A 14,468-nucleotide genomic window follows, 5' to 3' on the forward strand; every position below is an offset into this window, starting at 1 on the left:
ATGTCAGATGCCCTTGATGAATGTGGCTTACTGGCTGGCAACATTTTTCATTGAAGAAAAACAAAATAAGTTTTAAAAGATCTTATTACTAAAGAAATTACAGAATTTTCTTCTTATTGATACTAAATCCTTTTAATAGAAAGCAGCAGAAACAGCAAGAAGAGCAGCAGTTGTTATTTTGACTACGAATCTCACCAATGATCTAAAAATAAATTTCAAACTTACTTTGTCTATATTAGATAGAATAGAATAGAATAGAATTTTATTGGCCAAGTGTGATTGGACACACAAGGAATTTGTCTTGGTGCATATGCTCTCAGCGTACATAAAATAAAATATACATTTGTCAAGAATCATGTGGTACGACACTTAATGATTGTCATAGGGGTCAAATAAGCAACAAAGAAGCAATATTAATAAAAATCTTAGGATATAAGCAACAAGTTACAGTCATACAGTCAACATGGGAGGAAATGGGTGATAGGAATGATGAGAAAAACTAGTAGAATAGAAGTGCAGATTTAGTAGAAAGTCTGACAGTGTTGAGGGAATTATTTGTTTAGTAGAGTGATGACGTTCGGGGGAAAAACTGTTCTTGTGTCTAGTTGTCTTGGTGTGCAGTGCTCTGTAGCAATGTTTTGAGGGTAGGAGTTGAAACAGTTTGTGTCCAGGATGTGAGGGGTCAGTAAATATTTTCCCTGCCCTCTTTTTGACTCGTGCAGTATACAGGTCTTCAATGGAAGGCAGGTTGGCAGCAATTGCTTTTTCTGCAGTTCTGATTGCCCTCTGAAGTCTGTGTCGGTCATGTTGGGTTGCAGCACCAAACCAGACAGTTATAGAAGTGCAGATGACAGACTCAATGATTCCTCTGTAGAACTGTATCAGCAGTTTCTTGAGCAGTTTGAGCTTCCTGAGCTGGCGCAGAACGGACATTCTTTGTTGTGCTTTTTTGATGATGTTTTTGATGTTAGGTGACCATTTTAGGTCTTGAAATATGATAGAACCTAGAAATTTGAAGGTCTCTACTGTTGATACTGTGTTGTCTAGTATTGTGAGAGGTGGAAGGGTGGAAGCGTTTCTCCTAAAATCTACCACCATTTCTATGGTTTTGAGTGTGTTCAGTTCTAGATTGTTCTGGTCACACCACAAGGATAGTTGTTCAACTTCCCGTCTCTATGCAGATTCATCATTGTCTCGAATGAGTCCAATCACTGTTGTATCATCTGCAAACTTCAGTAGTTTAACAGATGGATCGTTTGAGATGCAGTCATTAGTGTATAGAGATACGTGGTGAGAGTACACAGCCTTGGGGGGCACCTGTGCTAATTGTACATGTATCTGATGTGATTTTTCCTAGCTTCACCTGCTGCTTCCTGTCTGTTAGGAAGCTTGTGATCCACTTACAAGTGTGTTCAGATACCGCTAGCTGATTTAGTTTGGTTAAGAGAATGTCCGGTATGATGGTATTGAATGCTGAATTGAAGTCCACAAAGAGGACCCTAGCGTAGGTCATTGGAGATTCAAGATGTTGAAGGATGTAGTGTAGAGTCATATTAACAGCATCATCTGTTGATCTATTTGCTCAGTATGCAAATTGCAGGGGTTCTAACAGTGGATCCGTGATGGTTTTCAAGTGGAACATCACTAGCCTTTCAAAGGTTTTCATAACTACAGATGTTAGAGAAATTGGTCTGTAGTCATTCAGTTCCTTGATGGAGGGCTTCTTCGGCACTGGGATGATAGTCGAGCGTTTGAAGCAGGAAGGGACATAGATACACCAGCACTATCCTTTATATAAAGATTTATGATGTTATATTGAAAGTATAGCCTTTTTACTATCCCAGATCCCATGGAACATGAAGCATCAAAATGAATGTGAATTACTGCAACAATGTAAACTTTTACAATTGAAATTGATGAAAACTTAATAAAGAATGTGATGTTGATGATACACAATATGCATGAAAAATTCTAAGCTTTAACTTGTTTCTTTTAAAGCTGGCATAAATTCTGTTCAAGCAATGGAATATTTTCACAGCAATAAATACAGCAGATACATTTCTGAATACTTCTACAGTTCTCATACTACATTGAAGTTTGTCAATTCACAGTCACAAGTGGGGAACATATCTTATCAATATCTTCTTAATTTAGTCATTCAAGATCTATATTTTCAATAGACAGATTGTCTAGTCAATCTTTCTATAGTAAATGAGTAAGTAGACTTTGAAACTATCATCAAAGTATCTGTTTCAATCCAAGTTGTTATAGCCTACTGATTTTGAATTATTAATATTGTTTTTATTTATTAACTTGTACTGTATAAAATATACAAATTAAATAAAGCACAATAGACCAACAAGGAAAATTTAGGAAAGGACAACATTTTTCAATATGATAGAGTTCCCATGAAAAAGAAGAAATTTCAGATCACAGAGTGGCTTGTATAGGAGAAGGTCTTTTCCATCCAGAATAGAGCAGAGAAAGAACCAGATAGTTTCTGAATAAAGGGAAATTCATTTCTGTAGCCTCGTACTCATCTATGTTTACTTTTTTGTAATTATTCTTCTAAGTGCTCTCTTCACTTCTTGGTTTTTCAGACTATAAATAATTGGGTTCAGCATGGGGGTCAAAATGCTATACTGAATAGAGAAAAGCTTGTCTAGTGTAGTTGAAGAAACTCTTCTAGGTTTCATGTATTGAGAAATTCCTGTCATGTATAGCAAACCCAACACAGTTAGATGAGAGCTGCAGGTGGAGAAAGTTTTTCTTCTGCCCTCTGTGGAATGCATCTTCATGATACTGGAGATGATGTGGATGTAGGAGACCAAAATTGGTAAGAAGGAACCAAGTCCAAAAATCAACACAGAAAATAAAAGAATCCAATCATTTAAAAAAGTGTCAGAACAAGATGCTTTCAATAGCAATAGAAGTTCACATCTGAAGTTATTAATTTCTCGAAGGCCACAAAACTGTAAGCCAAATATAGGAACAGTGTTTATGATTGCAGCCAATAAACCCATTAGCCATGCTCCTATAAGCAGGTAAGTACACAGTGCTTTATTCATGATCATTACGTAATGAAGCGGGTGACAAACAGCACTGTATCTATCATATGCCATTGCTGAAAGTATAAAAACTTCTGTAACGCTTAATAGAAGACTGAAAAAGATTTGTGTAACACAGTTGGTGAAGCAAATTTTCTTATGTTTCATAAGAAAGTCCTTTAACATCTTAGGGACAATATCTGCAGAATAACAGATATCAACAAAGGACAGATGAGAGAGGAAATAATACATCGGTGCAGAGAGAGAAGGATCCATTCTTATGATCAAAATTATTGTGATGTTTCCTGACAGTGTTATTAGAAAGATGATTGAAAAGATCAAGAAAAGAAGAATCTTTAGTTGAGGATCATTGGAAAGTCCAAGAAAAAGGAAGACCAATGAATCAGTTTGGTTCTCCATTTTTGTTTACTTATCTATAATACAAAAAGATGCAAAGTTAAATTTATTAAAATTGGGGAACATATTAATACAGTATTAAGCTTTAAGTCAAACAGGAAAATGAAGAATCTACCCAGTGTAGTCTATTCCTGAGGCGTTTATCAAGCTGTATTCTTGGAAAACCTGGAATTTTCTTAAAGTTGATTATAATTCTTAAAATTATAAAAGGAATAAATACCATGGGAATTATTTTAGCTATTGTTGTTTAGAGTTATTTCCAAATGTCCAATGTACAATTGGTCAGATGAATTGGACCATGCCTTAGAAAGTTCTGTAAAGAGTCCATATAAAAGTTGGTATATAAATACAGAGCATTTTTTAAAAGTGACATATATTGGCAATCTACAATTTTTTAAATCATTAGCATTTTCCTTTTAGTCAATTATAAGGGGGGAAATATATTTAGGTTTAGAATTGCTCACTGTTTAAGCAATATACTGTACATACAATCTGGAATATTTTTAAAGATAGAATAATTGCTTGCATGTTCTTGCAGGAAGTGACAAAAATTATTGCACTTACCTTACTTTCAAAATAAACAGGAAGGTAGGGATTGAGCAATACTCCCAATTCCAAATCCATTTATTTATATTTCTGTTAAATGAAATCAGCTTCAGAGTTCTTTTCTAAACAATACGTTAACTGCATTTATCCTTCACATATTATTATCTATTCTATACAAAGGCATCCACAATCTAAAAAGGTGTTATCTCAGAAGGGACAATATTCCCACATGAAAACTCCTTGCCAACTATTATTATAGATTTATAATTATACTCATTTCTCCTATGAATCCCTCCTTGCCTTGGTGTAATGGTTAAAATGCAGAACTGAAAAAAAAATGGAAATAGGCAAAAAAAGGTAAATGGCTGCTTGCTGCTGTCCGCCGTCACTTACCCTGCCCGCCGCCATTTACCCTGCTCGCAAATGTTTGCCCGTCATGCCTCTCTCGCTGGCTCCCCCCACTGCCCACTTGGCCATGCTGCCGCCAGCCACCTTTTTCCCCGTTCACCAAGGCTCTAATGGCCTTGTCCACTTCATCAGGTGTCACCAGATCAAACTCTTCCCAGACAGATGGAACAGTATGGGCCCCAGTCACTTCAACTGACTCATTATCAGTCGACTCTGTTATCCAATTGGAGTTGAGGTCCGCCCAGATCTGAATGACTTTATCAGTGAAAAGTCATTGGTACTACTCTGCAAGGGCTCCCCAACTCCCCCCTGATTAAGAAGGGAGCGGGTCACCTTAAACAGAGCAGCCGGGCGAGATTCCACTGATGCAATCAAGGCGGCATGATACGCGCATCTTGCCGCCTTGAGCGCCACTTTGTAAGTCTTAATAAAAGCTCTTTCAAGTGTTCAATTGGATTTGGAATTACTCTTCCTCCATTGCTTCTCCAGACATCTCTTCTGGCGTTGCAACTCCCAGAGCTCCTCGTTGAACCATGGAGCTCTACAGGGTCTAGTGCCACAGAGAGGTCGTGATGGCGCAATCCAGTCAAGAGCCTCTGCTTTAGCCTTGTCCCAGGCCTCAGCAAGAGACTCTGCTGAACTGTGGACGAGTGAATCTGGAATAACCCCAAGCGCCCTCTGAAAACCCTCTGGATCCATCAGGCATCTGGGGCGGAACCACTTAGTCAGTTCCACTTCCCAGCACTGAAGGATTGGAGCCAGGAAGTCAAGCCGCAATAGAAAATGGTTTGACCATGACAAAGGCAACACTTCTAAGCCCCTTAGTCTCAGACCATTACTCAATTGCTCAGAGAGGAATACCATGTCAGGTGCATGCCCCCCCCTCATGAGTCAGACCCTGTATTACTTTAGTCAGGTCCATGGCTTTCATGGTGCCCATGAACTCCTGCGCTCACCCAGAGGTTTTGCCGAGCACAGGAGGTTAAAGTCCCCCAAGACAATGAGTCTGGGGAATCCTACCGCCTACCTGACTACCTCCTCGAGCAGCACAGGCAGGGCTGTTGACTCGCAGCTGGGAGGCAGGTACATGAGCACAGGCCCACCTGAACCTCTGAGTCCAACTTCACCAGGAGGGACTCACAACCCACAATCCTTGGAGCAGTGAGTCTACACAAGCAAAGGCTCTCCCTGGCTGTAATAGCCACTCCTCCCCTTCCCCTTCCCTTGGGTCGAGGTTGATGCAATACTTGGAACCTGGCTGGGCAAATTTCAGAGAGAGGAGCTCCTCTCTCTGGGCCCAGCCAGGTTTCAGTCACCTTTATCTGGCAGCATAATGTTTTGCAGAGGCTTTTAAAATTAGCTATATAGCCGGTTTTTGTTTTTCTCCAAAGAGACATTTTTTAAATTGAAGCTTCCTTGTTGTTATGGGTAATTTGTTTTTTCTGATTTTGGAGATTGCTATTATTACATATAGTTTAATGATTCTTTTGACTTTGAAAAAAAAAAGTGTTATAATGGTCTTCAATAGTATTACAGCCATTACAGAATGACTAATCAAGAATTGAGAGGTCAGCAGATATGTGATCATAGTTGGCTTTTTTAAAGTTATAATTTGGGGACTCATCATTATGATTCTCTTTGTAAGCACATAAATTGAGACAAAAGTCAATCATGCTGTGGTCAATATTGGAAAAGGGTTCTTTTATTTATAGATCATAAATTGAGTTTAAACTGTTGGAGAAGATGAGATCAAGGCATATCAAATCAACTTTGTATCAGTTGTATAAGTTATATTCCCTATTGATTTTAATTCCAGGAGGTATTGGGGCATCAGCTTCCACCTTTTCTTATTATCTTCCTCCCATTAAGATTTCCTCAGATTTAAATGTCAGTTATAAAGATCCTGGGCACTTCTTTACTAAGATACAACTACATCTTAGAAGGTAATTCCTTTTGTTACAAGAGGAAATAATTGTGTTTATTATGTGAAAAAGTATTTGTGTTCTTTTTCCACATTTTAATCTTAAAATCTCTACAGAATTACCACAATGATTGCAAATGTGATGGGAAGAGGGGCTTTCAATGAGATGCATTAGCAGTACTTGGGTTGGTTTATTTTGGCTACTACCATACAAAAAGATCATTATGGGCAAAGACTATCGACTCCAGCTTCTCAATAGAAACATTCATCCTTCATTTCAGTGTCAAGTGCTTCAGTAGTAGCAACAACTCAGTATAAAATTATATGACTAGATGTGAGTTCTCACTGAAAGAAGTGTTAATCTTATCAAAATTCCCAGCAACCATTCATTTGAAAAAGTGGAAATATTGGGTATATCTTTTCCATTTAGATATTTTTCTGAAAACTTTCAAATACCTGAATCTTTCTTTCTCCAAGTCCTGATTACACTTAAAAAACAACAATAGCATGATGTACTTACTAGTTGGACAGGATGCCCAAAAATGTGCATGGCTACAAAGATGGGATGAAGAGTAAGAGAAATTCAGAAAGAAGATAGTAGCAAATCAATTCTATACTGTTGCTAAATCTATGTATATTTTTCTAGTAACCAGAAAAACAGAAAAATACAATGATGTGTTTAACAGTAAAAGGTAGGAAAGGGTTCACATTGACTACATGGATAGGAAATTTAGGAAATCTTAGAAATGAGGAAGCAAAAGCAATTATACTAAAAATAATGGAAAGCACAATAGCTGATAAAATGACCTTCCATCTTCCAAATGTATCTGTATATTTAGCATGGCTGTCCTTAGAAATAGTTATTCCTAACATAATACCTAACTTTAATTCATATGCAATGAATAGGTAATATATCTCATAAATATAGTGCAATATGCTGCAAAGATAGCTTTTATCTTATTTTTCTTCTCCCTAGTACTTTCCTGCAAGTTCAGAGTTCAATTTTTGGATCATCACAGTGTTAATCCATTTAGTTGTCAGAAATTGATTCAGCAAACCTGACATTGTGGGCTGAAAGAAGGTGACTGGCATAAAGTATCTCTGTTCAATTTTATGCCTAATGATTCTTGAATCATCTGAACTGGAAAATCAAACTGTAATAACCGAGTTTATTCTGTTGGGACTCTCCAATGATCCAAACATACAGGATTTTCTTCTTTTCTTCTTCATGATCATATTTTTAATCACCATCCTGGCTAATATGGTAATTATATTGGTGATCAAGTCTGAGCTTCACCTTCACACCCCCATGTTCTTCTTTCTCGGACATTTAGCTTTTGTTGACATTTGCTATTCATCAGTCACTGTTCCCAAAATGCTGGCAAACTTTATCCAAAAGCAAAAAAATATTTCTTGGGAAGGTTGCATTGCACAGATTGCCTTCCTTTTCCAAATTGCTGGAGCAGAAGTGTTCATCCTTTCAGCAATGGGTTATGACCGATATGTGGCTATATGTCACCCACTACACTACAGCAGATACTTGACAAAAGAGGTATGTAATAAAATGGTAGGTGGTGCTTGGCTCCTGGGTTTCTTTCATTCTATAGGCAATGCCCTTCCTTTGCTAAATCTCAATTTTTGCAGCAACAATGTCATTAAACACTATACTTGTGATCTTCCTCCACTCTTGGCTTTGTCTTGTACAGAGACTCTCACTAATTACATTATTCTTCTAATATTTGCATTTGTATTAGGTTTTAGCTCATTTCTTTTCGGCTTGCTCTCTTACATTCGCATCATTTCAACCATCCTAAAAATTAAATCAGCAAAAGGCCGGCAAAAAGCTTTCTCCACATGTAGCTCCCATCTTATTGTTGTGGGTTTATTTTACCTTACATCTTTTGTTCACTATATGAAGCCAAATTCAGATTCACTCATAGATCTGGACAAAGTAATCTCTATTCAATATAGCATTTTAACCCCAATGTTAAACCCTATCATTTACAGTCTGAAAAACAAGGAGATCAAATCAGTTTTATTGAAAATGTTTGGAAAACGGAGGGCCATTCATTACCCCTGAAATAATACTTGGGGTTCCTTACAAATACACAGCTACAATCCGAGTACACACAAAATAAAAGGCTTAATGATATAACATGTTTTAAGGGGTGGTGGTGGCCCCCCTTCTCCCTGTGATAACTTCTTATTTGGAAGGTAGCATAATATTATATAATATTGAACAAGAGACAAAGATACAATCGGATAAATGTATATTCAAAAACTATTGAAAAAGAAATATAATTTATATGGATATAAATATAGATATAGATATCTGCTATTTAGTCAGCATGTTTTCCAATTATATAAAAGCATGCACTGCCATTTAAAATGTTTTTTTAAACAAAAGTAGCTCCACCATATTCCATACGTGCAATTTCTAAATTTATATTAGTATAAAAACCTTTATTTTCCCCAAATCTATTTTTAAATACATCCACACATACATACAAATATGCAGTAGATGATAGATAGATAGATAGATAGATAGATAGATAGATAGTCAGTCAGACAGACAGACAGACACAGATTATTTGCAATATCAAATAAATACAATTTCTAATATATTTTATACTATAATGTGACATGTGGGAAGTTGTAGTCTCTCATTTAATACAGGTTTTATTTAGAAACTCAATTAACTTTACATATCCACAAAGCTGACATCAACATTAATCTGAGCATATATTGCATATTTTCCTCATATAATTATTTTTCAGTTGCTGCTGCTTTTGCTGTCTTGATATCATTTTTAAAATCCAAATATACATAATTTGATTTGCACTGATAGATCTGCACACAGATTAACTGACCATTTTATGTATATTCTATGAATAAATTTAAAGCATAAATTACAAATGTTCTAAATATATATTGTTTGTTCTAATGATAAAAAAACCCCGCTCCCCTTTAATTATTTAATGAACACTGTTTTGTTCCTGAAACCATATCATGAAATAATCTTTCTCAGAAGTTCAATTTTGCTTTGAAACTGGAATTCATAGAATCCTCATTATGCCCTTGATTGCACCAAATTATGACAGCAACACATATGAAGGATTGGAAAAGGCATAAAAGATACAAAAATAAGAAGAATTCAATTCCTATACTGTTGAAACTGTTCATTGATTTTTAATCAACAGAGTCTGTTAATTTAGGTTGATTCATTTCAGCTTTAGAATTTTTTTAAAAAAATGTTCTATATGATTTTTTTAATTGTCTAAGTCATAAAGATTGATGGAAGTGGACAATACAGATATCTACATGGAAATGATTTAATCCATACTATTCAAATTTTAACCTTTTTAACTTTATAGAGCAGTGTTCCCCAACCTTTCCGGTTTTGTGCATTAGTGCAGGGAAGACATACTCTCTCTTGGTACACTCACACAAATGGAGCATGCTACTTACACAAGTGGAGATGCACATTCTGACCTTTGCCCACCAAAGGCCTGGTAGTGGGCTGCAACACAGGGACTGATAGGTTGCAATGTAAGGATGTTTGGTCTGGATCCCCAAAAAAGGGACATGTTCTATCCATGTTTTATGGATTGTTCTGAGCTAACTAGAAAATGAGATATGAGTCTTGTAAATAAATAAATTGATTAAAACTTGAAATAAATGTAACATATCTCCTTTCCTTGCTATAGCATATCTCCTTTCCTTGCTATAGCATTTGCAATATAAATGCTAAACTGCCCAAACACTTTTATGCACAAAATTGGTTATTATGTGAATTTCTTTAAAAACCTGAATGTGTTTGACTACATGTAAAATCCACCCTAATTCCTTCTGGCCCAGGGGTCTCAAACTCGCAGCCCACGGACCAACTGCAGCCCTCGGGACAATAGTTTGTGGCCCCCACCTCAATATCAAAATTTAATGTTAGTGCGTCCTGAGATTGATACGAATGGCACTTTTCAGTGTTGTGTGCAGAGCTGAATGAACCTATCAATCACGGTGGGGTATATTGCTTTTGGAGGCGGGACATCAGCCGGGCATATTGTGAACTTACATCATTACCCCAGGCTCAAAAGCGGAGGTGGAAATTGCTGCACAGCAGGACAGAAAACAAGTGAAACAGACACATCACAACATTGATACCAAGTGGAATTATATATTACACAGCCCCAAACATGTCTTTTTCAAAGCCTGCAATGAAAAGAAAGATTGGTGATGAGCACAGACAATTTCAGGAAAGTGGGAAGTGCAAAGTTGCGGTGCCCAAAGAATACAATTTGAAACATCATTACACAACTAGACATGCTGAGGAGTATGCAAAATACGAGGGAGATAAGAGAGAAAACCGGTTTGCTAATCTTAAAACATGGCTTAATGCATCCTACCCAGACTCCATTATTACAACAAGGAACTATTTGTCTCTCGTTATGATCGTGAATCCCTCAGAGGAGGCGGGGTAGCTATATTTTATAAAAAACCTCTAAACATAAAAAACATCAAAGTTGGGCAGGATCTATTACTCCCTGAAACTAATGTCTGTGATCTATCCCTAAATACCACAATTCGCTTCTTACTCTGCTACAGAGCTCCTGACTATGGCATCACACGTGAAAACAAATTATCAGCACTACTAACGTGGGCTACCCACTGCTCACACCCCATCATCTTCCTTGGTGACCTCAACCTACCACACATTAACTGGACATTAAACGAATGTAGCATGGAATCTATCCACTCTACTATATATAACACAGTCACCAGTCCTGGACTTGACCAACTAGTAAGTGACAATACTAGATTAGATAACTGTCTGGATCTCATCTTCTGCAGCAGCAAAAGTACAATATATGGCTTACAAATTAAAGAACCTTTTTCCAACCGTGACCACAGCATGATAAACTTCAGTCTCAATCTAAGCCACACTAAGATCTACCCAAATAATACGACTCTGAAATTCAAATTCAAAAAAGCAAACTACAAATTCATCTTTCAACATTAAACTGGCAAACTTTATTATCTAACTGCAACTCTATGGATGACCTCTACAACACATATTTGCTTGAAATGAAAATAATCATCAGACTTTACGTACTATTTGCATCTGCCTCAACCAAGAAAAAAAACCTCCCCATCTCAATAAGAAAATTAATTTTTAAAAAAATCTCTCTGGCGTAAAAACAAAAAAAGGACAAGTAGTAAACTTCAAAAACCGTTATAAAAGCATATGCAAACAAATAAAAGCAGAATGTCTCAACTACCACAGCATACATGCTGTGCACCAAATCCAATCGTGCCTTCTACTACTTTGTCAACAACAAACTCAAGGGCCTATGCCACCTCTCAAAGGACTCAACAACAAAGAATACCATGATGATTCATCCAAAGCTAACCTTCTCAATTCATTCTTTGGCTCTGTCTTGGTCAACAGCAACAGCTCATCCCCCAAATTCATCACTTGCACCTCAAACTCTCTCAATGAACTAACCCAAATAAACTTCACTGAAGACCAAGCTGAAAAAGCCTTATGTGACCTGAAACCTTCCCTATCAGTCAGACCAGATGGTCTATGTGCATACTTCCTAAAAAAGCTCTCTTCTGCTATAGCTGGACCATTAAGCATAATTTAAAAAAAAAAAGCCCTTCGGTACCAGCACACTTCCTAAGCTGTGGTTGAAAACAATGGTCATCCCCATCTTCAAAAAAGGAGACCCCTCTCTTGTCGATAACTACAGACCAATATTACTATGCTGCATCCCATGTAAAGTTATGGAATCAATTATAAACCAATCAATTATTCTCCACCTAGAAACTAATAATCTGCTCTCTAACAAACAATTCGGATTCAGAAAAAAACTACCATGCAATCTACAGCTCCGTCACTGCAAAAACATATGGATAACTCATCTTGATCAAGGAAAATCTATAGATGCAATTTATATTGACTTTTCCAAAGCCTTGGATTCAGTGGTCCATGACAAACTACTTCAAAAGCTTAAATCCTATGGCATCTCAGGATCCCTCCATAGATGGGTTACTGCATTCCTGTGTAATAGGCAACAAGTGGTCAAAATAGGAAGCTCCATATCCTCACTCACCATGTCCAGTCAACGAAGCAGTGGAAGTGATGTGCCAGTGCCTGGAGGCTGTTGGGGCCTGGATGGGTGTCAACAAACTCAAACTCAACCCAGACAAGACGGAGTGGCTGTGGGTTTTGCCTCCCAAGGACAATTCTATCTGTCTGTCCATTACCCTGGGGGGGGAACTATTGACCCCCTCAGAGAGGGTCTGCAACTTGGGTGTCCTCTTAGATCCACAGTTCACATGAGAGAAACACCTTTCAGCTGTGGCAAGGGGGGCGTTTGCCCAGGTTCGCCTGGTGCACCAGTTACGGCCCTATTTGGACAGGGAGTCATTGCTCACAGTCACTCATGCCCTCATCACCTCGAGACTCGACTACTGTAACGCTCTCTACATGGGGCTACCTTTGAAAAGTGTTCGGAAACTTCAGATCGTGCAGAATGCAGCTGCAAGAGCAATTATGGGCTTCTCTAAGTATGCCCATATTACTCCAACACTCTGCAGTCTGCATTGGTTGCCGATCAGTTTCCGGTCACAATTCAAAGTGTTGGTTATGACCTATAAAGCCCTTCATGGCACCGGACCAGAATATCTTTGGGACCGCCTCCTGCCGCACGAATCCCAGTGACCGGTTAGGTCCCACAAAGTCGGCCTTCTTTGGGTCCCGTCGACTAAAAAATGCCGTCTGGCAGGACCCAGGGGAAGAGCCTTCTCTGTGGGGGCCCCAACCCTCTGTAACCAGCTACCCTCTGAGATTAGGATTTCCCCCACCCTCCCTGCCTTTCGTAAACTCCTTAAGACCCACCTCTGCCATCAGGCATGGGGGAACTAAAACATCTCCCCCTTGCCCATATTGTTTTGCCATTTTATTGATTGACTGTGCCTGTTTTTTATATATATTGGGACTGTTTTATGAATTTATTAATTTTAAATTGTAATTAGATTGGTGGGCATTGGATTTGTTATCATGTACTGTTTTTTATTATTGTTGTGAGCCGCCCCAAGTTTGCGGAGAGGGGCGGCATATAAATCCAATAAATCTAATCTAATCTAATCTCACTCGTCCCTGTTAAAAACGGTGTCCCCCAAGATAGCATCAACAACCTTTGCGATCTCATCACAAGCAACTGTGTTCTTTTTGCAGATAATGTAAAACTCTTCAACACCACTGATAACACAATTACTCTACAAAAAGACCTACACTCGGTTTCTGACTTGTCCAACACATGGCAACTCCAAATCTCAACCAGCAAATGCTCTGTCCTACACATCGGCAAAAAGAATCAGAACTTCAAATACAAACTTAATAAACAAATTATCACAGATAATCCCCATTCGGTCAAGGACCTCAGAATACTAATAACTAAAGATCTAAGTACCAAAGCCCACTGCAACAATATCACTAAGAAGGCCTAAAGAGTTGTTAATCTAATCCTACATAGCTTCTGCTCTGGCAATCTCACACTACTTACCAGAGCTTACAAAACTTTTACCAGACCCATCATAGAATAAAAGCTCATCTGTTTGGAACCCATACCTCATTTCTGACATTAACACCCTCGAAAATGTCCAAAGATACTTCACCAGAAGAGCCCTTCACTCCTCTACCCTTAAAAGAATAACCTATGAAACAGATTTACAATCCTGGGTCTTGAAAGCTTAGAACGACGACACCTTAAACATGATCTAAATATTGCCCACAAGATCACATGCTGCGATGTCCTGCCTGTCAAAGACTACTTCAGCTTCAACCACAACACAAGAGCCCACAACAGATACAAGCTTAATATTAACCACTCCAAACTTGACTGTAAAAAATATGACTTTAGTAATCGAGTTGTCGAAGCATAGAATTCACTACTGGACTCTGTAGTTTCATCCCCTAATCCCCAACATTTTACTCTTAGACTATCCATGGTTGACCTCTGAAAAATCCTAAGAGGTCAATAAGGGGCGAGTACAAGTGCACTAGAATGCCTTCCATCCCCTGTCCTATTGCTCTCCTATATCTCCTATACATTTCTTCTATTCCT

General features: G+C 38.0%; 2 protein-coding genes across 2 annotated transcripts; one reads left to right on the top strand and one right to left on the bottom strand.

Annotated features, from left to right (window-relative positions):
- Positions 1-2,546: 2,546 nt before the first annotated feature.
- Positions 2,547-3,467, bottom strand: LOC139155382 (olfactory receptor 5A2-like). The gene has a single exon (XM_070730514.1). It carries the CDS (start codon positions 3,465-3,467, stop codon positions 2,547-2,549), a length of 921 nt encoding a protein of 306 aa, XP_070586615.1.
- A 4,358-nt stretch (positions 3,468-7,825) lies between these two features.
- On the top strand, positions 7,826-8,419 carry LOC139155431 (olfactory receptor 1G1-like). Its single transcript, XM_070730562.1, has one exon. It carries the CDS (start codon positions 7,826-7,828, stop codon positions 8,417-8,419), a length of 594 nt encoding a protein of 197 aa, XP_070586663.1.
- Positions 8,420-14,468: the final 6,049 nt, after the last annotated feature.

This window comes from Erythrolamprus reginae, unplaced genomic scaffold, assembly GCF_031021105.1.
Source record: "Erythrolamprus reginae isolate rEryReg1 unplaced genomic scaffold, rEryReg1.hap1 H_18, whole genome shotgun sequence".
NCBI lineage: Eukaryota > Metazoa > Chordata > Lepidosauria > Squamata > Dipsadidae > Erythrolamprus > Erythrolamprus reginae.

Bases quoted from the DNA above. Each gene is read 5' to 3' on its own strand.
- LOC139155382 (XM_070730514.1), bottom strand. From the start codon at position 3,467: ATGGAGAACCAAACTGATTCATTGGTCTTCCTTTTTCTTGGACTTTCC.
- LOC139155431 (XM_070730562.1), top strand. From the start codon at position 7,826: ATGGGTTATGACCGATATGTGGCTATATGTCACCCACTACACTACAGC.